Source organism: Lemur catta, chromosome 2 (assembly GCF_020740605.2).
Source record: "Lemur catta isolate mLemCat1 chromosome 2, mLemCat1.pri, whole genome shotgun sequence".
In the NCBI taxonomy this organism is placed as follows: domain Eukaryota; kingdom Metazoa; phylum Chordata; class Mammalia; order Primates; family Lemuridae; genus Lemur; species Lemur catta.
In genome coordinates this window covers 81,187,449-81,215,109 of record NC_059129.1, presented here as the reverse complement: position 1 = coordinate 81,215,109, position 27,661 = coordinate 81,187,449, and the positions used below count along the sequence as shown (strand labels likewise).

Genomic DNA, 27,661 nt, shown 5'->3' with positions numbered 1-27,661 from the left:
TTCTTGTCTCTCCACATGACATAGTTCCAGGTACAATGCACAAGATCTACATGAGTGAGGTACTGGAGCTGCCCTGGCTTAGAAGAAGCTGCATGCCTTAAGCATCCAGTATCTTTTGTAAGAATTCTTGCGCATAGTTTGTAGGGTTCCCCACAAAATATTTCATTCAAGGAAGCCCAAAGCATGGCATGTTCATCAGACATTTAAGCTCATTCGTAGTTCTTCCCAGTTCAGGGAATCATTTTTACCATAGCAGTGTTGCCTAGTGATACAGTCCATGTCTAAGATCTTACCTGGTTTCCAGGGTAACAGAGCCAGATGGTTAAACCAAAGGTCAGATTTCTCAAGCAGCAAGGGAAAAGATTTGTTAACCCTTTAATCCCAGCATGCAACAGACCTAACCAGGGGCCTCACGTGTTATAGTTATTAAAATATGCTAGTTCATTTCTTTAACAAATATTTAAGAGCTAACACTGTAAGGCTTACGCTGCTATGTCAGACAGTAGGCATACAGTAGTAAGGTAAACAGATATGGCATCTATCTTCATGTTGTTTCTTCCGTGATGCCCTTAATTCCTTTTATTGTCTGGAGAACTACTATTTATTCTTCAAAGGCCAGCTCAGATATTACCTCTTCTCTGAAGTCCATGTACAGTCTACTTCCCTAGCACTTTTATGTATATTGACTTGAATTCATGGATTGGTTTTGGGGACCTGTGAATCCCCTAAAATAATATGCAGATTTTGTGTGCTTGTAGGAATGTATGTTTGAGGAGGGAACTAATGCTTTTATCAAATATTCAAAGGGATCTCTGCTACTCCCCCTGCCCCTAAGAGTTTAGAATCATTACTCTGTGATGAGCATGTGTTACATGTGGTTTTATTATTTGTTTATAGATCTATATTTCTTACTAGAACATGAGTACCTTAAGGGACTGTTTGTATTTATATTTTGTGCCAGTAGAATGCCTAATTCACAGCAGACTTTTAGGAAATGTATTGAAAGAATTACTTCTCAATATCCTTAACAGGCTCAGCAGCTTGATGATGCCAGTAGTGCAGCATATCCTAATTGGAAAGGGAAAATTCTTCCTTATATTAAACTAAAATCAGCCTTGCTTGTTCCTGGCTCTGTCCTCTGCAGTTAGAAATTGTCTACCCTCTTCCGAATTAATTACTCTTTTATGAGACTCATAGTGGACTGGAGAATCAAAAAATAATGGTTAACATGGGGGAATTGTTAAAAAATGATACATTCACATCTTACATATGTTAACTTACAACATCTAAATGTACCTTAATTTATTAGTATTCTGTTAGGAGAAACCTAGCAGATATCACCTTAACCAAGTGATCAAGATTAACATCACCAATGATAAGTCACGTTGATATAATGTACCCTCTGATATGATGTGATGAGAAGGGCACCTCATCTCTGTGGGATTCTTCCCCCAAACCCATAACCCCAGTCTAATCTTAAGACACTATCAGATAAACTCAGATGGGAATATTCTATAAAATATCTGACCAATATTCTTCAAAAATCTCAGGGTCCTGAAAAATAAGGAAACTCTGAGAAACTATCACAGACCAGAAGAGACTAGGGAGACATGATAATTAAATGCAATGTGTTATCATAGATTGGATCCTGGAACAACAATAACAACAAAAAGACATTAATGGAAAAACTGGTGAAATCCAGATAAAGTCTATAGTTTTGACACATCTACCATGGTTATGTAAGATGTCAACATTAGAGAAAGCTAGGTGAAGTATATATTTGGGAACTGTCTTTGTAACTTTTTTTAACTATCTGTAACTTTTCTGTAAATCTAAAATTATTTCAAAATTAAAAGTTTATTAGAATATAATAATGGAAGAAATCACAGAGGAAAGTTGTTAGATGATTTGAAATTTAAGTCATGTAAACCAAATTAAAAGGCAATAACACCAAAAAAATTTGTAATAGATGATAGACAAAGGGCTAATATTCTTAATATAGAATATAGTTTTACAAATTAATAAGAACATGGTAACACCTCATTGGGAAAGAATCATTGGTCACAATTCATGGAAGAAACACAGTGGTCGATAAATAGGAAACCCCATTCATTCTCACCAGTTATTGAGAATATTTTCACTCATTACTTGTGGAAAGATAGAAAAATGATAGTATTCAATTGTGAAAAGGGTAAATGCAAGAATTATGGATTGGTACAGCCTTTCTGGAAAGAAGTTCACCAGATGGGTGTTGGGTTTTAAAATATGCATATCATTTGTGCTTATCACCTCACACAAAATTTTTTTTCCCAAGGAAATAATCAGATGTGTTCACAGATTTTCTATAGGAATATTCATCACATGGATATTGATAATGAAAAACTCAGAACCTAAATCTACCATTTAGGGAATGATCTCAAAAGTTTTGACATACCTATGGAATTGAATATTGTGGAGTTATTAAGAACCATGATATAACTAAATAAAACAACAAAAGGAAGATACAGTTTATGTATAGCCACTGATCCCAAGCTTTGCATGCATATGTACAAATGTATCTCTTGAAAGGATGGCAAAGAAATGTACAATCATGTCAAAAATAGTTATATTTGGGCAGTGAGAAAGGATGATTTTTATTGTCTTTATACTTCTTTGCATTTTTAAAATTGTCTACAGTGAGTATATATTACTTTTATAATTGCGGGGAAAAATGAACATTGCAAGCCATGTGGTCGATGGTTTCTTTCATCTTTCATGCTGATTTCACTAGGAAACTGTTAGTTCCGTTTTGTGCCATGAAAAATAGTTTTTCCTCTTTCCACTAGGAAGCTCCTCAGGGTGCTCCCACTGCCGAGTGAGAACTGGGAAGCTCTAGTTGGAGAATGGTGTTGTCATCCCGACCCTTTTGCTAATAAGCCACTTCATCCACAAGAGAATGACTGTTTTGTTGGAGACACTTTCTTCTTGGTGAATTTAAGAGCTGATTTGGGGCATCCAAGACCTGAATCATCCCCAGTGGAGATGCGCCATCTTTCTTCCAAGAACCATTTTAAACCGGTAAAATATCATTTCAAAATAAATGCTAATTTAGAGGTTGGCTTAGATACTGGGTTCTTCAATCTTTTCTTAATTCAGGGCTTGTTACACAGACTGTTCTAAAGGCCAAAATCCATTCTTTTTAACTGCCTTTATTCTCCAGCTCTGCTATGTTGATACAGGAAGAACATATGGTCTTAAACTAAAACAGCCACAGGGGGCCTGGAGGAACAAGGAGAAGAGGACTTCACGCATAGACTTGGGAGTGCTACTGTTTTACAACCAAAATGCCCCACTTTCTTATTTTTAGGACAATATTTCATAATCTGGGTGCATTTTATCCTAAATAGTCTGATTTAAATTAAAAGTGCTCTCTTGCTCCAGGATATCTACTCTATAATTAGGTCCCTAGGTATTTTACTGTTTCTGCCCATAGTCTAGACTTCTGCTGAAGTCATAAATGCAGATGCCATCAAGGAAAAAGAGGAAATGGAGAAGCCCAGGAATGGAGATAAAACTAGTGTTTCAGGCTCTAAGTTGGTGCTTGACTATGTGAGGTCAGGTGGTTATTGCTATGTAAGTTGCTTTAGGGGGAAGGCAGTTTGCTCTTACTGCAGAGAACAAGTGTTGTACTTTATTTTAAAAGAAAATCAATGGCGTTGGCTTGGGCCTTATGAGAGATAATTTTCCTGATAGCCAGTCAATGTAGATATGATTTTAAAAGTAATGAAAATCATTGCCAGAGAATCTTTTGAACATCTGATTATTGGTAGGAACAAAAGCATTGTGTTTCAAATTTTGTTTAGAACTCATTTAATTTTTCTAATAAGAACTGAGCTACTGCAGGAAATATGCAGCAGTTGGGTGGCTCTTAGGTTGTACACCCATTCACAGAAATATTTTGAGGGAGATTAAGGAAATTCTTCAAATATTGGTGTTTAGTTGTGAGTTAAAATTATTTTGGTGCCTTATCTCCCACTATAAACGGAAATCCCTTTATCTAAATATGGTTCACTTTAGTGAAATGTAGTACGTTAGCATTCTATATTTTTAAAAGGTAAATGGTAAGAAGTTAATGTAAATTTATAATTATATTTAATATGATTATATTAAATTTGTATTTTTAACCTAAGTTTATGTATAATACTATATTATCTTATGTTTTAACTTTTTATGATTAAGGTATACACTTTAAATATATTTGGAGGGCATGAGCAGAAAAGGAGTGGAGAAAGATTAAATGAGAGAAGCCGTATTTCCCTTTGTAGATAAACTGCACTCTATGCTGAAATATATTCTTCACATTTCCATCTTTATCAGATATGCCGTGCCACTTATAAGAATTTCTCTTCATTGTAAACAACCATCTTATGTGCTAAAGAACGACCCTTCATATTTAGACATTGAAGTTTTTAGTATCAAGGAGACCGTGGGAAATCATGTACTATCATGATAAGCTGCTATTGACAAGATTGTTTCCAAGTTAGCCTGGATGGAAGTTTCGCTTTAATTGCATTTTGTAGCAGTTGAAAGAGTGTGCCTGTGACCAAAATAGTAACATAAATTTGGAGAGACTGCTTAAACAGTGTTCTCAAGGTTCCTGTGGGAACAACGCTGTTCTGTGCTATTGAAATCCTATTTCTCATATCACCCAGTCTAGCCATCTAGCAGGGTTTCAAAATGTCACATGGTGACAAAGCATCCTAATGGTATCCCTTGGGAAACATTTTTTTGGTAAGACAATATCAAGGGTCCTTAAAAATTGAAACAACACAGAGGAAAATAAAAGCGAGGACAGAAGGCTAATCCACCTCTCTGAGCAGCACTGCCATCTCTCAAATATATTGATTTAATTAGTCCACAACAATGTCTTTCTTCAAGGTTTGCTCTTTTCAGTTCCCACACTCCTAGGCTGCTTCATTGCACAACTTTATCATTTCCTTGAAGCATAGGTGAAGAAAAATGTATTACAAAGCAGAGATTCTCTTTAAATACAATTAACATGTTATAATATTCTAATTAAAAAGATCTACTTTTAAAAATAAAGCCTGACAGTATTTTTCTTCAGTACCCTTTTAGACTTTATAGTACCTTATTTGAGCCTCAGTCAACGTGGAAGTATGTAGTTTTTATTTTCAAAACATATCTGCTGAAGATTTTCCTATTATATTCATTTGTCATCTCTTGTGCTATTTTTGGTGTCTACTAACATAATAAAAATTTTGCATCTTATAATAGGATGATAAAGATGGCATCTCATCATTTTATAAGAGTACTGATGTTATTCAAGACTTAGAAAGTATAGCCACAATGATAACTTTATTCTATTTTTTTAAAGAACAAACAAAATTGAACTTTAATTATATTATAGCTGGCAAGTGTGACTGATGACCTTTTTGCTTTTTTGGGATACTTAGTAATAATTTATTGATTTGGGTGATTTGTTAAATCCACAAGTGTGTCTTTTTTTGTGTTCTTAGAAAAATATGTTGTTCAACTTTGTAAATATTTACAAGTATAAAAAGAATAGTATTATGAACTTCAATATGCCAATCATCTTAATTCATCAAGCATGCTTTTTATTTTTGCTAAAATGATTTAAAACAAATCTCAGTCATTATGTCATTTCATCCCTCTGTGTTTCAATATGTATGTCTAAAGATAAGGATTTTTTTTTATAACCACACTGTCATTGTCACATCTGATAAAATTAATTATTCCTTGATGGTATACTACCAGGCCATATACAAATTTTATGAGTTCTCTTAAAAGTGTCTTTTGCTATAGGTTTGTTTGAACAACATTTGGTTGTTTGAGGTAATTTGCATTTTGTTGATCAGATTTTTAAATCCTGATTACTCATGTCTGGTAAGTGTTGAATCTTACTTTAAAAAGAAAAAACACTTATCCTCCTTCCTTGAAAGACAAAGCAAAGTGTTCTGTGAGAGCAATTGTAAATGAAATACATAACAGAGCATCTGACAAAAAATTTTCTGCTTCAGATAGAAAAATCGTTTTTTCTCAAGCACTACTACTTCTATACCCTGTATTAGCTTTTAGTAAAGCCCTTAGTTTTTGGTAAGATTTAATGAGGGCGGTCAAATTTAACTTGTACAAAATAGTATCCTTTAAGAAGTATTTGTAATACCAATTTGGGGTCACACAGATATGTTTCACTGTAAGAAAGCATGAAACTGCCAAAATGTCAGCCTTTGCAGTCGGCCATACTGGCTTTGTGAGCTCTCTTCTTCTTGGACCTGAACAAATTGGCACCTTCCTTAGTCTGTGTATCTTTCTATTACCTTTGATGGGAATGACCCCATCCAGTCACCTGTCTGGGCCAGGCCCTGAGACCTGCTGTTGGCAATGTGCCAGATATAAGGATGTGCGTGCAAAGGCCAGAAATGGTCCACTCTGTGGGGGCCCACTTCATGAGTGTGCCTGGATACATGTTTGAACCAGGTCTGAGCTGACTCATGGAGCTCACGTGTGCTTTTGTTTTCTCAGCAGAGACTTTTAGAGAAAGACTGGAGAATCTGTTCAAATACTACAGCTAGACTAGGGAAAAATGGGATAAGTGTTTATATTACTGAAGATTTCAGTATATGAAGGGATTCATCTCAGGAGTTCTTCATATAGGGAAGAGCTGTGGGGCATTTATGGATTTTTTTACTAGTAGCATAGATTTGTGATTAGGTGAAAGAATGAATCATAGAGAAAAACCTCGATATAAGTTGCACAGTTGCTTTTGACTTTTTGACCTCTAACTAAAGTAAATACGTTTTTTTACGTCAGGATCTGATAACACATAGACACACAGACACACACAAACACACCTCAAATAAAGGTTTCTTGAAGCAATACTTATCCAATGTTTGAATCACTGTCATATTTTCTATTGTATTTCACTTAAAAACACTTCACTTATAACCCCCTGAATTGGTTCCATGAATTGGTTCCCACTAATGGTGTGTGACTTGTAGTTTTTAGAACAATTAACATAGTGTTCAGAGGCCTCAGCATCTGTGGGACCTGGATTCAAACATCAGCTCTATCAGTTACTGGCAGCGTGTCCGTGAAACTCAACTGAAATGCGCTTCTTATGCAACTTTTCAGGAAATAGTTATTTATGCCTAGGGAAAATAATTATGCTCAAATTTATACTAATCAGTTAAGACTTATTCCTTAGATTACTACATATGTTATCCCACATCAAAAACTCATTGTCTTTCCTTACTTTGGCCTACATTCTTTTTTGCTGTTTCCCTGGAAAGGTAACTCAAGTGTCCGGAGTTGCAGAATTTCTCTGCCCACTCTGTATGGCCTCTGCCATGCTGCAGTATATCTGGGTGAGAGGAATGTTGTGTGGCTTTAACCAAGGTATAACTATGGATGTGCAGAGGAGCATTCTTGGTTTAATGATTAGGTGAATGCTAGCTATTTTAATCTGTATTCCATATAATGAATTTGGATTTTTGAAGTTTAATAATGTTTGACATTTTGAAGTTTAAAAATGTTTCAAGAATTTGTCCCAGAACACTGTTCATCTTTCCAATTATAGTGCATATTTTAAATGGAAAAAATAGAATTATATGAACGGTTAGATATTTTTAACTTTTGAATTATGGGTGGTTGTGAGGAACAGGTTACTTTTACATAAATTACAATGGATTAGGAATCAAAATAATATGAGTTCAAGTTCTGATTCTTATATATTTTATACACATGAGTTGGAGCAAGCCATTAACCCTCTCTGCTTTTGTTGCCCACCACATGCCTGTTCTAAATTATAAGGCTATTTGGAATTGCTTTTTAGAAATGTAGGGTGCTTCTTGTTCAAATTATTTGGCAACATTTGGATTACCAAGAAGTGGCTAGGTTTGCAAAAGTCAGTCTGTGTATTATTCGGTTTTAATATTTGAAAAAAATTATTGCTGTGCATGTGACTTACGCTCACAAGCTAAACGTATTCCCAGTATTTAGTAGAGGGCAGAATAAAATGTAAAGTTCAATGTATACTCTGGGGACTATGTTAAAATTATATATTCCTTTTAAGAAAAGCTGAATGACATTTAAATGACATTTTCTGTTCTGCAGGAACCAAAGGCAAATACCAAAGTAATTTGTAAGCGTTGCAAAGTAATGTTGGGAGAGACCGTGTCATCAGGTAAGAATTTCGTAACAGAAAGCCAAAATGATTGTCTTCTTGTTTAAAAGCCAGAATGAGATTTTATAGTAAATATATAGGAAAGATAGATGATTAATATATATTTTAGAATTGATGCTTTTCAAAATAGAAACCAACTAACATATCATCCAATATGCCAAGGAGTTTGTATACTGTGACCTTTATAAGTGCAGAATATTGAGTTTTAAGCATTAAGAAGCTGGATCATTTTCAGTATTTCATATCTTCTTTGTAGACATAAAGCAATAATGTAAAGTTTGTACTTGGGTCTATCTTAAGAAGACTAGAGCCTTTTTCTTAATATACTTTCTCAATCAGAAGAGTTGGGGCTCAGGGATGGAGAAGTTGTTTTTCTTGGCTGCCATCTGCCTTAGGGCTGTATTTTCTGGTTAGGGATGGGAAAGGACCTATTGAAATGGAAGAAAAGACATTCCGAGTTTTGTACTTTGTTTCCTATTTTTTTTTTTGCTAGTAGTGTTAATTATACTTTACATAAACTCTATGTTATATTACTTTAAAATATAATAATGAAAATCTCGATATTTAAAATACATTGCTATTAAAAGATATGGTTTAAAATGTCTAGAAAGCTACAACATGCTGTGTAAGCTTGTGGCTGATGAATAATTGCTTTTAATATAATTAATTAGAAGATGTAATTTAAGTGAAGCTGTTGTACTTAATGAAAGGCAGATGGTGGTATTTGTTTGTTTGTTTTTTTTAAATGATCAGATTCTTGCAAGTAGTCACTTGCTCAGAGTTAGCAGAAAAGGAGGAGTGAGTAGTAGTAAAGGATGCCATCCTCCATGTCATTTTTGGAGAATGAAAGCAAGCCCCTTAAGCAGCATCTTAGAAAATGTTAAGGCTTTTGGTTAAATAAGGCGAATTGATTTCTAAATCTTTTTCTTGTCCCTGAAGTACAATTAAAATGTCAGTTAACGAATAAAAAGATGTATATCTACAAAGGCAAAGAGAAATGGAGAGGAGACAACAGTGACATAACAAGTGATGTAAGCAGACTTTTTTGAAACACACTTGGCAGTGTGGAAGAAGCTGCAGCCTAGGTGTCTATTGAAGATCATTTGGATGAGGAGTGAGCCCATACTGACTGTAGCGCCCCATCAAATGTCAGAATTTGGAGGCAGCAGGTAACAGGAAAGGCAGTCTGAGGCAAAGAGCTGGGAAGAGGATTAGTTCAAAGTTTATATATATAGCTATTAGACTTCTAGGTTTCCTACTTTACTTTCAGCTTGCTTCTACAATCCTCAAGGTAGGAGATTAGAAGACCCTTTTTTTTTTCAAAAATGGAATATTACCAAGTAGAGAAAAGACTTGCAGACACTGATTCTTTGAGGTCATTCAACTAAAAATGAACTTACATTGTCATTCAACAAAAATGAGCTTAAGCTGGGCACAGTGGCATGTACCTGTAGTCCCAGCTACTTGAGAGCCTGAAGCAGGAGGATCACTTGAACCCAGGAGTTCGAGGCTATGTTCCTGTGAATAGCTGTTGCAATGCAGCCTGGGCGACATAGTGAGACCCCATCTCTTAAAAAAAAAAAAGATCTTATATTCAGTCATTCTGTAGTCAGCAAGCCTTGTACTTATACCCAAGAGCTTCCTCTCGGCATTTTATTGTTTTACACTTAAATACAAATGGATTGCTGAGAATCACTGAATGCTTGATGAAATCTCCAATGTAAAAGAAACCAAAGCAAATAAATAAGCAAGCAAACAGATTCAAAGTACTGAGAAGAAACAAATTATGTAGACAGCAAAAGTAAACTTTTTAAAGAAACATAAAATACCCTTGGAGAAATGAAATAATATTGCTTCCATAATTCAGAGAACATGGAATTAAGAATGTAATAGCTTCAGCCAGGTGCAGTGGCTCATGCCTGTAATCCCAGTGCTTTGGGAGGCTGAGGCAGGAGGATCACTTGAGGCCAGGAGTTCAAGACCAGCCTAGGCAACATAACAGGACCTCATCTCTACAAAAAAAAAAAAAACAAAACTAATAGCTTAAAAAGAAAACGCATAGAACTGGAAGATAAAATTAAGGAACTGTTTCAGAAATCAGAACCAAAAGATAGAGATTAAAAATTAGAGAAGAAATATTAAAAATATATTATCATATACGTTTACTGAAGATAGGGACATTGTCTATCTTGTGTATTCGTGTAACCTTAGCATTTAGAGTAATGTCTGGCACATAGTACCCAGTAAATGTCTATCGAATGAATAAATCAATTGAGCCTTTCAGGACAACCAACATCTAGCTCATAGAAATTCTAGAAAGAGAGAATAGAAACTACAGGGTATAGACAAAGTCAAAGGAAAAAAGTAGTAAAAATTTATTACAAGACTATTTTCCAGAGCTAGGACTTCAGTTTCTCAACTCAAAGGGTCCACTAAGTGACCAGTGTAATTAGTGGAGGGATGGGAGGGAAGCCACTCCAGGCCACATCATTGAGTAATTTCAGAATACCATGGGTGAAGTTTCCAGAGTGAAAAAAAGCAGTTAGTATACAATGGATTAGGAATAAAATAGCATTGAACTTCTTAACAGCAGAGCTGAAAGCTGGAAGACAATGAAGCAATGGCTTCATAATTTGAAAGGAAAAACATTTTCAACCCAGAATTCTAGACACAACCAAACCATCAGTTAAATATGAAGATATTAAATGCACTTTTGGAAATAACAAAGTCTCAAAACATAGACCTCAAAGGTATATTTTCATTAGGAATCTACCATAGGATATATATCACCCAAACTAGGGATTTAACCTAGAAAAAGATGACATGGGATTGTGGGGAAGTAAGTTCTCCAACACAGGAGAGTGAGGTGAGGAAGTACCAGGGTGAAGGGTGTGCAGCAGGCCTAGGGAACAGCAGCCTGGATTGAAGCAAGGGGAGAGAAGATTGCAGTAAAGATTTTTGAAATTATAAAGTGGAATTGATAAATTCTTTGATTTGTTTGACAACATGTAACAAAGTAATCTTGAGATAAGCCATTTCATCATATGGGAAGAATTAGCTGAAAGTGCTTGAAGCAGTTATTCACTTCAGAAAAAATAAGGTTGAACAAGAAAACATCTCCATGGTATCATTATGGTCATAATAATGTAAACACTGAATATTCGCGTAACCAAACATTGTAGTATAATACATAAATATATTAGGAACTCAAGATGTGTTAATGTGGGGGAGGGATAATATAAGAGCTATATTCACATTTACTGTAAATCAATAGGACTCCACTTCTAAAATAGTGGCATTAAGAAAATGAACAATTCCATTCTGTAGAAAACAAGTACAGAACTGCATAAGTTAAAAATTGTTAAGAACAACCATATTACGGCACTGGAAAATGAACAAAATGAAGCAATAATATGAGGAGTATTTAAGTCATGAAAAATTGCTATTGCATTGGGGAAAAAATGGCAAGTTTGTGGCCATTTTGCTGGCACAGAGGGGGAGTTGCCTCCTCCCCAACTTGGGCAGGAAACCCTGACAGCTTTACTGTCTACAGGTGGTGGGTTTGGTTCAGGGCATGTGGTAAAGAAAGTAGAAATTTAAGGAGGATATTTTGAAAGCAAAGGGTCATAGAAATGCTGAGATAACTTCTTCATATAACTCTGGCCGACTGCTAAACTCTGTACACACAACAGATACCAGGGACTATCTGTTGTATGTTTTTTTAAAGCTTAGGGAGACCTGTGAATTTGCTGTGGCTTTGATTACATTACTCAGTCCACATACACACTTGGGCAGCAGTAGGTGATTTTTGTAAGAAGCCTTACTGGCTTGAGGTATTTGAGCAGAACCTTTCCCCAAATTATTTGCTGATAGCTAACCTATGCAGGTACAGTGGTTACTTTCTAGGGACCCAGACTAAACAATTAAAACTTAACAAAGACATTAGTGGCTACACATTGTAGGGAGACATATTTCACAGTTTGAGTCCAGGTCAGTTAGTTGAGTATTATACCAATAAACCAACAATCTTGAGTATTATACCAATAAACCAACAAGAGCAAAGCAAATCCAGAGTTGCTACAGCCTATTGCATCCAATGTCCTGTTTCTGTCCAAAAATTATTAGACGTGCAAAGAAACAGAATGATTCATACTTAAGAAAAAAAGGACTCGATAAACAGGTGCTGAGTAAGTACAAAAATTGGATTTAGCAGGAAAGATGTTGAAGCAGCTATACCCGAATGTTCATAGCAGCACAATTTACAATCGCAAAGATGTGGAAACAACCCAAGTGCCCATCAATCCACGAATGGATTAGTAAACTGTGGTATATGTATACCATGGAGTACTACTCAGCTATAAGAAATAACGATGATACGACATCTCTTTGGTTCTCCTGGAGAGAGCTGGAACCCATTATACTAAGTGAAGTATCCAAAGAATGGAAAAACAAGCATCACATGTACTCACCAGAAAACTGGTTTCCCTGATCATCACCTAAATGTACATCGGGGAAGGATACCAATCGGATATCAGACTGGGATGGGGGGTGGGGGGAGGGGGTGAGTGTATGCCTACATGATGAGTGCGTTGCACACCCTCTGGGGAATGGTCATGCTTGAAGGTGCAGACCCGGGGAGGTGGGGGGGCGAGGGGATGGAGGTATGACTACATGATGAGTGCCAGGCGCACTGTCTGGAGAATGAGAACAGACGCGCTTGGGACTCTGACTTGGGGGGATGGGTGGGACATGGAAAATGTATATAACCTAAACTTATGTACCCCCATGATGAGCTGAAATAAAAAGGAAAAAAAAAAAAAAAAAGAATTTTTTAAAAAAAAACCTTTCAGTGAACAAATAGCAAATGTCGATAAATTGGCAATGTCAAAAGCAAATTGGTAATTCTAGAGTTCAAATGTACAGTAACTAAAAAGAAAAATTCACCAGATGATCTAAACCACAGATTTGAGATGACAAAAGGTAAAAGATTAATTGAACTTGTAGATTAATACAAATTAATCAAACAGAAAGAAGTCTGAAGGAAAAGGAATAAAACCTCCAGTTTGTGAGACAGTATCAAGTATTTCAACAAACATGTAGGTGGAGTCTCAAAGGTGAGGAGAAAATGAAAGGGTCAGAAAAAACTTGTGGAAAAACTAGCTGAAAACTTAGAAAAATTGGTGAAAAAATAGTAACTTTTAGATCTAAGAATTTCAGTGAACCTCAAGTAAGGTAAACACAAAAACACTTCACCCAGGCATGTTGTAGTCAAACTGCTGAAAGATGAAGAGACAGTCTTGAAAGTAGCAAGAGAAAGATAAAATATCATACATATGGGATTTCATAATACAATTAAGATAGACTTCTAATAGAAATAATGATGGCCAAAAGACACTGAGAAAAGATATACAAAGTATGGGGGGGTGGTGTTGTGGGGGTAGAAGACATGTCTACCAACAATCCTATATCTAGCAAAACTGTCTCTAAAAAATGAAGGCAAAATAAGAATGTTTCTAGATAAATACATGGAAATAATGTATTACTAGCAGACTTACTCTACAAAAAATGGTAAAGGAAGTTGTTCAGGCTGAAGTGAAAATTATCAGTAACTGGAATCTACAGGAAGTAATAAATAAAAAGCAGGGGAAATGGAAAATATGTGGGTAACTTACCACAAAAGCAAACTCAGAAGAGGCACAAAATTCAAGCCATATTTTTCCTGCAATTTGCCAGTTCTCTAACACTGAAAGTTTTATTTGGATTGCTTTGAGGATTACGGATAAAAATCGAAGATTATGCAAGATGGGGAACCTAACAAGTGGCAGTCTCCACAAAAAATTTGAGACCCTGAAGGCCATACCCTCACAGTGAAGATGAATCAGAAGTGGAACATCCCTATAGCCTGTAGAATTATGGACAGGTATCAATCCTTTGAGACTTTAGGAAATTTCAAATCTTAAACTTGGTTTAGTCTGCCTTGGACTAGGCTTAACCCCAGGTGCCTTGCAGAATCAAATGCCAATCACCTCTAGAGAGAAATACCTTCATTGTAAAGCTCATATTATTCCCACAAATAATTTTTCAATTATAGTATTCAGCATACAACGAAAGATAAATAGGCACACAAGTAAACTGGACTTCTATCATCAAGAATTAACAAAAACAGCCAACAATGGAAATAGAATTCTTACTGTAATTATATGTAAACTGTAAAACAACCATGCTTAGTACATTTAATGATATAAAAGGTTTGAAGATAGCTACAAAGAAAAGGAAACTTTGAGAAAGTACACAATAGAATTTCCAGAAAAGTATACTTGAAATTAAAAACTCAGTGGGTTATTTAAGAGCAGATTAGGTACCACTTAAAGAAAGAATTAATGAACAGAGGATAAATGGCAAGAAAAATCTGTAATTCAGCACAGAGAGACAAAAGGCAAAAACTATAGAAGAGAGAGTAAGAGACATAGAACATAGACTGAGACAAAATCTGATGTATGTTTAATCAGACTTCCAGGAGGAAAAGAATGGAGCATAGACAATATTTGAAATAATTTCTGAGAATTGTAATTTACAAAAGTGATAAAGAACAACAATCTATAGATTCAGGAGGAACAGTGAATTTCAATTCAGTGTTGCCCAAGTAAGGTAAATAAAAGGAAATCTATACCTAGACACATCAGAGTAATACTGCAGAATAAAAAGCAAAGAGAAACTTTTAAAAGTAACTAAAGAAAAGTGACAGATCACTTTCAAAGGAGCAGCAGTAACGGAAGTTTGCAGACAGTGGAATGATACTGTCAGTGTGCACAAAGAAATAACTGTTGATTCTAGGACTTTGAATAAAATGAAAGTGTTCTTCAAGCATGAAGGCAAAGATAAATATATTTTTTTGACAACACAAACTGGGATAATTCACCACTAGTGGTTTCTTTTTGAAAGAAATTCTGCTTGTACTCAGGTAGAAGAAAATGACCCCAGGTAGAAGGTTTAAGTTCAAGAAGGATTGGTAAAGAAAGCGGTAAATATTTGAATGACACTAAATGAATGTTAATTGTATAAAACAATAATAATACCTGTGAGATTAAAATTATAGAATTAAATTGTAGATTAACAGCAGGGATAAAAGATGTCACTTCATAATATTAAAAGGATTAGTTCTGCATCTAATAAAGTAGTGAAGTAAAAATTTACAGAACTTCAAGGAGAAATAGGTAAATCTATCATCATGGCTCTCTCTATAAAATAATCTATTAAACTATTGATTTTATTTTTTGCCCTTTTCTGTATATAATATTGAGCAATTAATAACTTTTTCAAAAAAATCTACCAGGAATAATATTCTGTCTTATTAAAAATTGTTTGACAGCACCATTTTTAATGACAACACCATTTTCAATTATTTCTGGTTTTAATTTGACTTATTTAAAATGTGAAACATGCATGGGATTCTGTTACCTAAGTATATAATTGCTTATCTAACCCATTCTCAATTTTTAGTCATTTAATTTGTTTTCAGCATTTTTCTATTATTATGAGCATCTTTATAGGTCAGTTTTTGCATATATCCATGAGTATTTCTTTGAGATAAATTCTTAGGTATTTAATTTTGGTGTCTAAATATATACACAATTTTAAGGCCTTTGCCAAGCAGCTTTCCAGAAATCTGTCATTTTCAGTTATCACAGTAGTATGTGAATAAGCATATCCACTTCTCATAAGTGTATCCGGTATTGCACTTTATCCTTTAAAAATATTTTGTTTGATGTTAAAATAAATCTCATTTTGATTTGCATTTCCTTCATTGCTGGTGAAATTAAATATTTTTCATACATTTTTTAATCTAAGATGATTATGTTTACATTCATATCTATTAAATAGCTAGTCTACTGTTTAAAATTTTGTACATTAAGTAATCAGGTAACCAAATTTGGTGAGAATTGTGTGTTAATAGAGTCAGTGAGATTCTTGATAAATACTAATGTTGAAGTTCATAGCATCTGTGCACAGGCTTTAGGATACGATGATTAAAAAACCTTTTTTGGTTACTTCAGCTTTGTAGCTATTCTATAGAAATGAGTAAACTCAGTGCCTAATTTCTGCATAAGTGGACTATGACTGTGATGTGACTAATTTTTATAACCTTCCAAATGTGTGAGCAGAGTCTTGCTGCAACAGATTCATTTTGGGCATGATTTTCTAAAAAGACACTGCTGTCTGAAGTTTCAGGACTATCTCCTTATAGTCACCAATTCTTTGTCTTCTGAACCTAAGTAGTTTTTGGAAAATATTTACTGACTGTTAATTTCGCCAGTATGTTGAATATTTAGTTTAGAATTTCACCATTGGAGACCAACCTGCCCACAATAAAATTATTACTGTATTGTGGAGAGTCTTAATTTTCTTCTCTTTTGCTTCTAGAAACCACCAAGTTTTATATGACAGAGATAATTATTCAGCCATCTGATAGAAGTTTTCCGATCATACCAAGGTACAAATAGCAAATTAAGTTTATTTTGTAATGTCAAATGCAGGAAAAGGGAGGTATAGTTGATTATTTGGGAATCCATTTTTATTCATACCATTCTAATTTGGAAAGGGATAAAAAAGGCCTGTAAAAAAGGCTTTTCTTTTTTTTGAATTATTTTTATTTTTTTAGAAACAAGGTCTTGCTCTGTTGCTCTGTCGCCCAGGCTGGTGTGCAGTGGCACGTCCTGGGCTCATGGCCATCTTCCCACGTCAGCCTCATGAGTAGCTGGGACTACAGGCGCAAGCCACTGTGCCTGGCTAATTTTTAAATTTTTTATAGAGATGGGGTCTTGCTCTGTTGCCCAGGCTGGTCTCAAACTTCTGGGCTCAAGCAATCCTCCCACCTCAGCATCCCAAAGTGCTGGGATTACAGGTGTGAGCCACCATGCCCAGCTGTGAAAGGCTTTTAGATAGTTGAATCAAGCCATACATATAAAAGATTTAAGAATTTATTTCTTTTTGTTTTGCTTATGTAATGGTATAGACAAATGTGCTCATATAAATCTTCTAGTTCTGAGAGGTTTTTGTGCTTCTTTCTATGCGTCAGATATCCAGGATCACTCCTATGTATTAAAAAAATGATACTTAGCCACTAAATCTATTAGTGTTTCTTTTTTTTGAATCTTTTTAAATTTGCACACAGAAGTTAACTATGGCATGTCTCCATTTCAATTTATTTATTGATATCCAAAAATTATGACAATCTGAATATAGCTTTGAATTTTATCGTCCTGTAAATACTTTGATTTTGTACCTTAGAGCTGATACTTTGGGGAGATCAAAATGGAAAAAATTGTAGACAATACTGTCTAATGTTTGGGAAGAAATTTCTAACCCTCTTTTGTAACTTAGTTATTCATTGTTTAGTGTGCTACAGCATAAATGGAATATTGACTTGTTCTGACATGGTTTTTTTTTATTCCGTTGAGAGGAATAGTTAGGTTTGGGATGGAAAATGTATCAAGGATTGGAGAGTGGGTTTTAAGAAGAATGGAGCAAACATAGATACGTTAAAATGTATTAAAATCCATATTAGCACAGGTTGTGAGAGAATGGGCGGTGAATAGAAGTCTGGCATGCTGACATCTCTGCCTTTTAGGTACCCTGTGGGTATTTTTGGCTTATCTTGCCAGTTAGAGTTATTATGAGAGACACATTGTGAAAACTGATTTCTGTTCAAACAGGTCTCAGTTTGTCCAGAGTGTGATTGCCCAGTGCCTGGTGGAACTCTCCTCTGCTAGAAGCACATTTAGATTCACTATTCAAGGTCAGGATGGCAGAGTGTACATCTTGGTAAGAAATTTCATCCAGCTTTTTGTAGCCTAGGAGTCCAAGGCCTCAGAAATTCTTTAGTTTTTTCATTCTTTTTTCTTCTCAGGTCTAGAAAATAAATGATCAAAAATTGAATTTTTTAATATCAATTTAATGCATAAATCAAACTCCCTTAATTTAATAACAAATGATCAAGTGCTTCTATATACTGGGTGCTAGGGTTACAGAGAGAAAGAAAACCTGATTTCTGCTCTTTAGAAACTCATACCACAAAACAAGGATTTTCACTCTCAGTTTTTAATGGTTTTTCTTGGTCAGTATAACACCATTCTGTCTCTCACTTTTTTTTTCTTATTTGATACTCTTGTGTTTAAAATATGTTCTATTCCTCCTGTTGTTTTTAATTGCCTCTGACTCTTTGATATTTGAGAAATAGTGACAAGTTTTGGAGAAGAGGCTCTGTGGCTAGCAGCATCATCCCCTACATGTACCACAAGGATCTACTATTAGGCTGCTTCTGTTAAAAATAGTGTTCTACAGAAACGAATTTGGGTCATTTACCTAGAAATCCAATAATCATGACCCAAGTCGCTTCTTTGCTTCCACATCTGTTTTATTCAACCACTAAACATATAGTGAGCATTTCTTAATTGTAAGGCACTGGTCTAGGTGTTCAAGGTAGAACAAAATGCTTTCAAGGAGCTCACAAGCTAATTGGGAAACATGGTAGCAAAAAGGCTGGAAGGAGCCATGATAGGCATGGCTCTGTAGCTCGCTGTCCATCGTGGGTACCCTGTGCCTCTCTAACTCCAGAGGATTTCCATGAAAAGCTAAAATATTTTCTGACTGACATTGGTAACTACATATTCCTCATAGTCTGTTTTTTTTTAAGATATGGTCTCTCTCTCTCTCTCTCTCTCTCTCTCTCTCTCTCTCTCTCTCTCTCTCTTTCTCTCTCTGTCACCCTGGGTAGAGTGCAATGGTGTCATCATAGCACTGTAACCTCAAACTCCTGGGTCCAAGCGATCCTCCTGCCTCAGCATCCCAAGTAGCTGGGACTACAGGTGCGCACCACTGTGCCCAGCTAATTTTTCTATGTTTTGTAGAGATGGGGTCTCATTCTTGCTCAGGCAGGTCTGGAACTCCTAAGCTCAAGTAATCCTCCCGCCTTGACCCCCAAAGTGCTAGGATTACAGATGTGAGCCACCTCGCCCGGCCCAGTTTTAGTTTTCTTTTATTGTAAGGTTTTTAAGTTGAAAATCAGAAGTAGAAACTTTTCTAAACTCTCTAACATATATTTAAATTTTAAAAGTGTTTATTTTTCATAGAAGTAATGTATTCTTGAAACACATTCAGACAACATGAAGACCATAACAAAGTGGTAGTTCTCCCATCTTGTCCCCTCTCCTACCCTCCTATATCGTACTTTCCAGAGATAATTGTTATTAACAGTCTGGTATGTACACTTCAACATTTTTTTGTCCATATAAAACTATATATATGTACATTCACAGGTATTTGTCTATCTGTAAAAAAAAACCAGTATCACAATTAGCATTTTTCTGCAACATGCTTGCTTCATATAACAATATGTCATGAGAATTGTTTCTTATTACTGTAAATATGTATCTGGCTCTTCAATGACAGGAATTCCACTGTATGGCTGTTGCAGACAGTGCTGCAGTAAAAATAACCTTTTCACATGTATTTTAGTACTTCTTTAGAAAGCTTTTTCTGCCTGGGCCCAGTGGCTCATGCCTGTAATCCCAGCACTCTTGGAGGCTGAGGCAGGAGAATTGCTTTAGGTCAGGAGTTCAAGACCAGCCTGAGCAAGAGCGAGACCCCATGCAGCCAGACTCCAGCCAAGTCCACATTCTTGACTAGCTCTTTCCCCTGACTTATCCCGTTTTATTCACTTTCTTTCTCCTGAGAATATTTCCACAGTAAATCACATGTATCCAAATCCCAAAATTTTCTCCCATCAGGAGTATATGGGGATGCTCATTTCAAACTCCTCTTCTGAACTGGGTGTTATTAATCTTTTTATATTTTCCAATCTGATAAATGAAAAATGGTGGCACAAAAATTTTACATTTACTTATTACTAATTATATTTGTATTTTTATATATATTTATCATATATTTCTTCTGTTAATTCTGTTCATATTCTTTGCCTGTATTTCTATTAGGCTGTTTTTCCTCCTTATTGATTTCTAGGAGCTCTGTATATTATAAACAATGACTTTTTGTATTAAATGTTTTCTCCTAGTCACTTGTCTTTTTTTTTAAACTTTACGATGTTAGTTGCTCTACCAAATGTTTTGCTTTGAAAGGCCTATCCTCCTTAAAAATTATATATGTGATCGCCTATGTTTTTTTCTGATGTTTTTATAGGTTTTTTTTTTTTTTTAGTTTTGATAAGATATGGATAGGGTGGCAATATCCTTATACTTGTGCTTTCTCTCCACATCTTTAGCTTTGGCTTTTAAACTCAGACAGTTTGGTGATTGAATCTTTGAGAAGTTCTAAATGTATCAAAAAATTTCCCTTGTTGGAAGACTCAATGAAAGCAGATTCCACTTCTGCCTGGAGTGCTGTCAAGGTCCTCTACCAGCCATGCATCAAAAGTAGGAATGAAAAGTAAGTTGTGCTTTTGTTTTCCCATTACAAACATTATATTTTAGCTTGTTGTCATGTTGGTATGAATGAAATGGTACTGTACCACTTCCCTACTTGAAGCTTCTATGAATGATACTGCTAAATAATAAGCTTTTAGCATAGATTGAATTATTACAGATGATTCATACTAGTATGCAGAAAGCTTCCTTTTACCATAAACAATTTTTGGTATTATTTTGGTTATTTTTGTAATCTCAGCTGTCCCTACATATGGCGGCAGTACTAAATCAGGCTTAAACAACTATGAATATTTACTGATAAGCACTTTCCAGGCATCAAGGTACAACAGCAAACAAAACACAGACCCTGCCTCCTGGGGTTATTATTCTAATAGGGAGAAGGCAGACTATAAATAAAACACAAAAAAATCAAAGACTTAGTGTTCCTTACTATGTGTTAGACATTCATCTAAGGACTTCTAGCTCATATAAGGCCAACATCAACCCTGTGGGGTAGGTAGGTACTATTATCACCACCATTTTAAAGATAAGAACACTTAGACACAGGTAGTAAATTACTCTAGTGAAAGATGAAGCAAGGTAATGTAGTTGGGGAATGGTAGGATAGGTATCGGAAGCTGTCATTTTATATTGGAAATTCAGGGAAAATTCCTCAGATAAGGTGATATTTAAGTGGAAAACTTGAAGGAAGCAAGTAGTGAGCCATATCTGAGGGAAGATTGTACCCAGCACAGGGAACAGCAAGAATTCTTATTGGAACACGTTGGAAGTTTATTCTTGTCCAGTACTCTAAGATGGATTTGATCAAATTTGTACTAAGAACAGAAAGATCCCGGTCTTGTTCTGGGAAGTAAATAAGACATTAAAAAAATTATTTCTTTTTTTTTAATTATGCAAGCTGTACAAATCATAAAATATTCAAACAGTAAGGAACATATATAAAGTAAAATATTAAAGTTTTCCATTATGTCCCTCTCTAGAAGTAAAAAGTTTGTTGTGTATTTTTCCATTCCTTTTTCTCTTCATTTTACATCTTAACATAATTAGAATGACACTTTTTAGCCATTTTTCTATTGATGGATGTTTGGTTATTAATTTTTGCTGTTTATAATTAGTGGGATACTATGTACTGTTATATATTTGTTTTGTGATTATATGTAATTTTTTTTATAAGAGGGATTTCTAGAGGCATAATTGAATCAAAGGGTATGGACGTTTAAAATTTTGGTAGATAATATCAAATTGTTTTGCAAAAAGTCATTGTGAATTTATATTCCCATCTCAAGTTTCTATAAATGCCTATTTCCCTGCACTCTCACCCAAACTGCCATTTGGATTTTTGCCTATCTGATGCCAGTCTAAAGAAAACAGTTTCAATTGATTATCCTTATGCTTTACTGAGGCATGATCAGAGGAATATGCTTATATGTTTTATGCTTTAGAGACGTTTTTTGAGGTTTTTTTTCTTTTGGTACTCTAATACGTGGTCAACTTTTAAGCTGTTCATTGATTATATTACCTGTTGGGGGATATGTGTGTGTGTGTGTTTATATATTTAGATTTATATAGTCAAGTTTATTAAAATCCTTTATATTTTCTATGTATTTGAAATGTGAATTTCTGTGAAAGATGTGTTAAATCTCACATTATGATTATGGAAGTAATTTTCTTCTTGTTTTTTTTATCAGTTTTTACGTTATATATTTTGAAGCTCTGTCATTAAATGCATAAAGGTTTGTGGCATGACAATTTGACTAATTACATATTTTATCAATAAGAGATTTTGTTCTTCCATTTGATGCTAGTTTTTCTTTCATTCTAATTGCCTGATGTTAATATTGCTATATTTACTTTTTAAAAAATTATTGATTTATTACATCTTTTTATATTTCTTTATTTTCATCTGTCCTGTGTCATTTTATCTTAGGTGTATCTCTCATTAACATATACGTATAAACTGCATGTATCTGGATATTTTTAAACTCCAGTATGAGAGTATCTCTATTTTAATAGTAAATTAATTCACATTTGTTGTGATTATTGATATAGTTGGACATAGTTGACTCTCTTTTAAATTGGTTGCCTTTTGTATATCATTTCTTTCCTCTGATGATTTGGAAGTAGAAAATATCTATTTCAAAATGGTTTTCCATGATTAACCTTAAAATTTTGATGTACATTTAAACTTTTTTTTAACTATCAATATCTAGATTTAATTAGTATCCATACTCTTTGCTAGAACAAGAAAAGACTTAGAGTTTGATGTTACTCCTCCTCCTACCTCCCTCTCCTATATAGATCCTCTGTGATTCTGATGATGGTGGTTGTTTCTTCTTAAATCAGTATCAAGCCAAAGCCCTGCCCCATTTGCTTACCTCTTACTCTCACGCATTATGACCATGAATGTTTTTATATTTTTGTTGTATAAGTATTTCCTTAAAAATATGTTATGTTGTTTGATATGTTTTAAAAATATTTATAAGTGGTATTATACTCTTCCTTTTTGCAATTTGCTTTTTTAGTCAATATTCTGTTTCATTTTTTAATTTGATGAAATATATCCTTTTATAGTTCTTTTAATACTGGACTGTAGTCAATCCTTGAATATCTGAAAATGTCTTACACCTATTCTGTCTCTCCAAAAGCCTTTAGGATTTTCTATTTATTTTTGGTTTTCTAAGATTTCATACAGATGTGTATAAATGTGTGCTCACTGAAAATTTTTTATGTCATAATCCATCCTTGTTTTACAGATACATTATTCTCTCAGTCTGTGTGAGAATAATATTAATATTTACGATTAAAGTCTTCCGTTTTATCTACTAACTTTGTTTTTCCTTGGGTGTTGACTCTTCTTTTTTTGAACAGAGAGGTTGAGTTTGGTATCTTTCTTTCATGGTGTTGCTTTTCCTAAATGTTTGATCATTTCAGTAGAATTCCTGCCCTGGGTTATAAACTCCATATGAGCCAGGACCATGTCTGTTTCTTCAGCTAGATGAGTACTTGTAAAAGTGCTTAAAATATACAGTTTATATTTGTGGAATGGTATATGATTTTCTGCTTATCTTTGTATTTGATCATTTTTGTTTGTCTAATGGTAACTGTAGGTTCTTGTTACCATAGCCTGCCTTTATGGATTAGTAAGAGAGAACTCCAAGGATATAGTAGTCTGGTTGTGCCAGTTTGTCTTGAGACAACTTTTGGATATTAAGAAAAAGGAAGCGGTTGTAGATCCCGTTATGGTGATGAATCTTGTATGCATTGTATGTAGAATATTTACCCCACCTTTCTTGAGGAGTGTTACTGGAATTTGATGCGCCTGCCCCATTGTTTCACTTGTTCTTAACAAATCCCTGTGACTCTGGAAATATTATACTGACTATAATGACTATAGTCAGTTGAGTAAACAAGTTGTGAGTTATTTACTTTTGTCTTTTAAAAACATTAGTGTCTTTCATTTTGGACGTGACCAAATGAACTGTAGACTCCCCGGTATATTTTTGGCACATAGGTTGGTGTAGTAACTATTATAATCCAATTAGCTAGAATTTTTTTTCTGGTGGAAGTGTGGGTTGCCAGATGGTAGTCTAAAAGAGGAAAATAACAAATGTAACTCTGGTTTTATTTCCTTAAGCACACACAAAAAAGTGGTATGTAATATTTTTAGAATGTTATTTCTTTCTAGCAATTGACACACATATCTCTCAACATTTTTAAGTATGTTGTTTTTCATCAACAACCCCTCCCACCCCTGCTCCAACCAGTATTTCACATCTTGCTGAGCACCAGTGGTTGTTATACTGCTTCACATTTTGTGTTGGGGAAATAATTTATCTTTTATCTCAAATTCTTTCATTTTTGTATCAGCATCTAGATGCTAAATATTAACTTTTTGACTTTGGACTCTATATTAACTTCCAGTGTTTAATTCTACCAATTCATCAGTTTATTTGTGGCCTCATATTCTCAAGACTGGGAGTAATTTAGCCTTGGGGGACATTTGGCAATATCTGGAGACATTTTTAGTTATTGTAACTTGGGGAACTACTGGTATCTGGTAAATAGGGATGCTTTTAAATACCCTACAATGCATAGGAGAGCCCCTCACAGCAAAGACTTTTTTAGCCCAAGGTGCCCAATAGTGTCAAAGTTGAGAAACCCAACTCTAGACTATCTTCTGAAATCAAGCTATGTTTGCCTTTTCCCTCCATGTGTTATAACCTACAATTTTCTTGAAATTGTATTTAGGCCAGCAAATAGAGAAATGTAATCCCACATGTTAATTTTGTTTGGATAAACAGAGTAAGTAGCAAAATATAAATGTTTATTGTTACATTTCTCTTTTTCTATAAGGGAAACATGAAGAATAGATTTGTTTTTATTAAATAGTAATGAAGAATTTCATAGGTATCAAACTGCTTGTTTTTGTATTTTTAAGAGAGAAGAACTTAGGAGAATGTAATCATTAAGTGTAAATAAGGTTTTTGTTTTGTTTTGTTTTGTTTTAAAGATAAATTGAATTCTCTTCACTGTATCAGTTAAATGAGTCCTAGTATTGGTAGTGGTTCTTTGACCTTTTTCAAAGGATAAAATATCTGATTTAGGAAAGTAAAGGATTTGGGCTGAGAACTATTCTACATTTTACTATTAATAGCAGCATTTTATTGCAAAATATATTGAGGGAGAAATGTCAATGAAATGTTACGTTCATTGCTAGTTTTAGTAGAATATGGAGACTAAATTTTATAAATGAATTTGGTTTCTTTCTTTGGCTCCATATTGGTGAATATTGCTTCTAAAATAGATATGTTGTTTTTGCTTAAAATAGTCATTATTGGTTTTTTCCCAATGAAATAAAAACCACATAAAACCATATGCATATAAATTTCATAGATGTAAAATAATATTAGTAATTGTTTTTATTTGTAAAGTAGTATTTCCTTTTTTCCTCCTGTATTTCAGCAGGAAAATTGAAACTCTACTTAATGTTTTTATTGTGATAAAAAACATATAACACAAAATTTACCATCTTAATCATTTTTAAGTGTACAGTTCAGTAGTGTTAAGTATATTCACATTTTTGTGAAATTCAGTGTTGTGATCTGTTGTGAAAACAGTTCTCCAGAACTTTTTCATCTTGCAATTGTGAAACTCTGTGCCCATTAAACAAAAGCCCTCTTTTCCCACTCACCCAGCCCCTAGTAACCACCATTCTATTTTCTGTTTCTGTGAATTTGACTGTATTATAGTCGGCCAGAGCTGCCATAACAAAATACCACCGACTAGATGCCTGAAATAACAGAGATCTATTTTCTCACAATTTTGCAGGCTAAAAGTCCAAGATCAGGCTGGTCACGGTGGCTCACGCCTGTAATCCTAGCACTCTGGGAGGCCGAGACAGGAGGATCACTTGAGGTCAGGAGTTCGAGACCAACCTGAGCAAGAGCGAGACCCCGTCTCTACTAAAAATAGAAAGAAATTACGTGGACAGCTAAAAATATATATAGAAAAAATTAGCCGGGCATGGTGGCACATGCCTGTAGTCCCAGCTACTGGGGAGGCTGAGGCAGAAGGATTGCTTAAGCCCAGGAGTTTGAGATTGCTGTGAGCTAGGCTGACGCCATGGCACTCTAGCCCAGGCAACAGAGTGAAACTCTATCTCAAAAAAAAAAAAAAAAAAAAATCCAAGATTAAGGGTTTCTTTTTGGTAAGGCTTTCTTCCTGGCTTGTAAATGGCTGCCTTCTTGCTGTGTCCTCACATGGCCTTTCCTTTTGTACACGTGGAGTGAGACAAAGAGGTCTCTTGTGTCTCTTCCTGATAAGGATAACAGGCCTTGCCCTTATGACTTTATTTAATCTTAATGACTTCCTTAAAGGTCCTATATCCAAATACAGGTACATTGGGGGTTAGGCCTTCAATATACGAATTTTGAAGGGGACACAATTCAGTCCATAACATTAACTACTTTTATATACCTCATGTAAGTGGAACCATACAGTGTCTGTCTTTTAGTGGATAGCTTATTTCACTTAGCATGAGATCCTCAAGTTTCTTCCGTGTAGTAATCTGTAACAGGATTGCCAACCTTTTGTGTATATGTCATGTTTTGTTTATCCATTTATTTGTCGGTAGACATTTGAGTTGCTTCTACCTCTTGCCTATTGTGCACAGTGCTGCTGTGAATGAACATTGGTTTACAAATATCTCTTTGAGACCCTGTTTTCAGTTCTTTTGGATATATATCTAGAAGTGGGATTGCTGGATCATATAGTAGTTCTATTTTTCATTTTTTAAGGAAACTTTATACTGTTTTCCATAGCAGTTGCAGGATTTTACAATCCTGCCAACAGTGCACAAGCAGTCCAATTTCTCTACGTCATTGCTAATACTTGTTACTTTCTTTTTCTTAAATAGTAGCTTACCCTAATGGGTGTGAAGTGATATCATTGTGATCTTGACTTTGTATTTTTCTGATGATTTATGATGTTGAGCATTTTTCATATGCTTGTAGGTCATTTGTATGTCATCTTTGGAGAAATGTCTGTTCAAGTCCTTTGGCCATTTTTAATTGGGTCCTTTTAATTTTGTTTTTTGTTGTTGAGTTGTAGGTGTGCTTTATATATTTTGGGTATTAATCCTTCATCAGATATATGATTTGCAAATATTTTCTCCCATTCTGTAGGTTGCCTTTTCACTATGTTGGTTGTACATTTTGGTAACAAAAGTTTTTAGGTTTGATGTAGACCCATTTGTCTATTTTTGCTTTTGTTGCCTGTACTTTTTAGTGTCATAGCCAAGAAATCATTGCCAGACTGTTCTTAATTTTGATATTCTGCACCTGATGTGGCAGAGACTATCAATGCCTGAAATATTTTGGAGATAAAATTAGATAGTTTTTAGGAGATTAAGAAGAATTTGTTCTTCTGGTTGATAAAAATGTAAAACAAACCAAAGTTTAATTTATGCTAATTTTATTAATACATCCAGCAGAATATCTAAGACCAATTATTTAGTGAT

At 34.6% G+C, this 27,661-nt stretch overlaps 1 protein-coding gene across 3 annotated transcripts in view; it reads left to right on the top strand.

Annotated features, from left to right (window-relative positions):
* Window positions 1-27,661, top strand: part of UBE3D (ubiquitin protein ligase E3D) — a 137,844-nt gene that overhangs the window by 13,956 nt on the left and 96,227 nt on the right. For all 3 annotated transcript variants that reach the window (XR_006733527.1, XM_045543943.1, XM_045543942.1), the window contains exons 4-8: window positions 2,826-3,057; window positions 8,134-8,203; window positions 16,625-16,694; window positions 17,917-18,025; window positions 20,481-20,644. Coding sequence is in view for 2 of the 3 variants with exons in the window: in XM_045543943.1 (XP_045399899.1) it covers window positions 2,826-3,057; window positions 8,134-8,203; window positions 16,625-16,694; window positions 17,917-18,025; window positions 20,481-20,644 (645 nt within the window). In the remaining variant the exon portion in view is untranslated. The remainder of the gene's footprint in view (window positions 1-2,825; window positions 3,058-8,133; window positions 8,204-16,624; window positions 16,695-17,916; window positions 18,026-20,480; window positions 20,645-27,661) is intronic.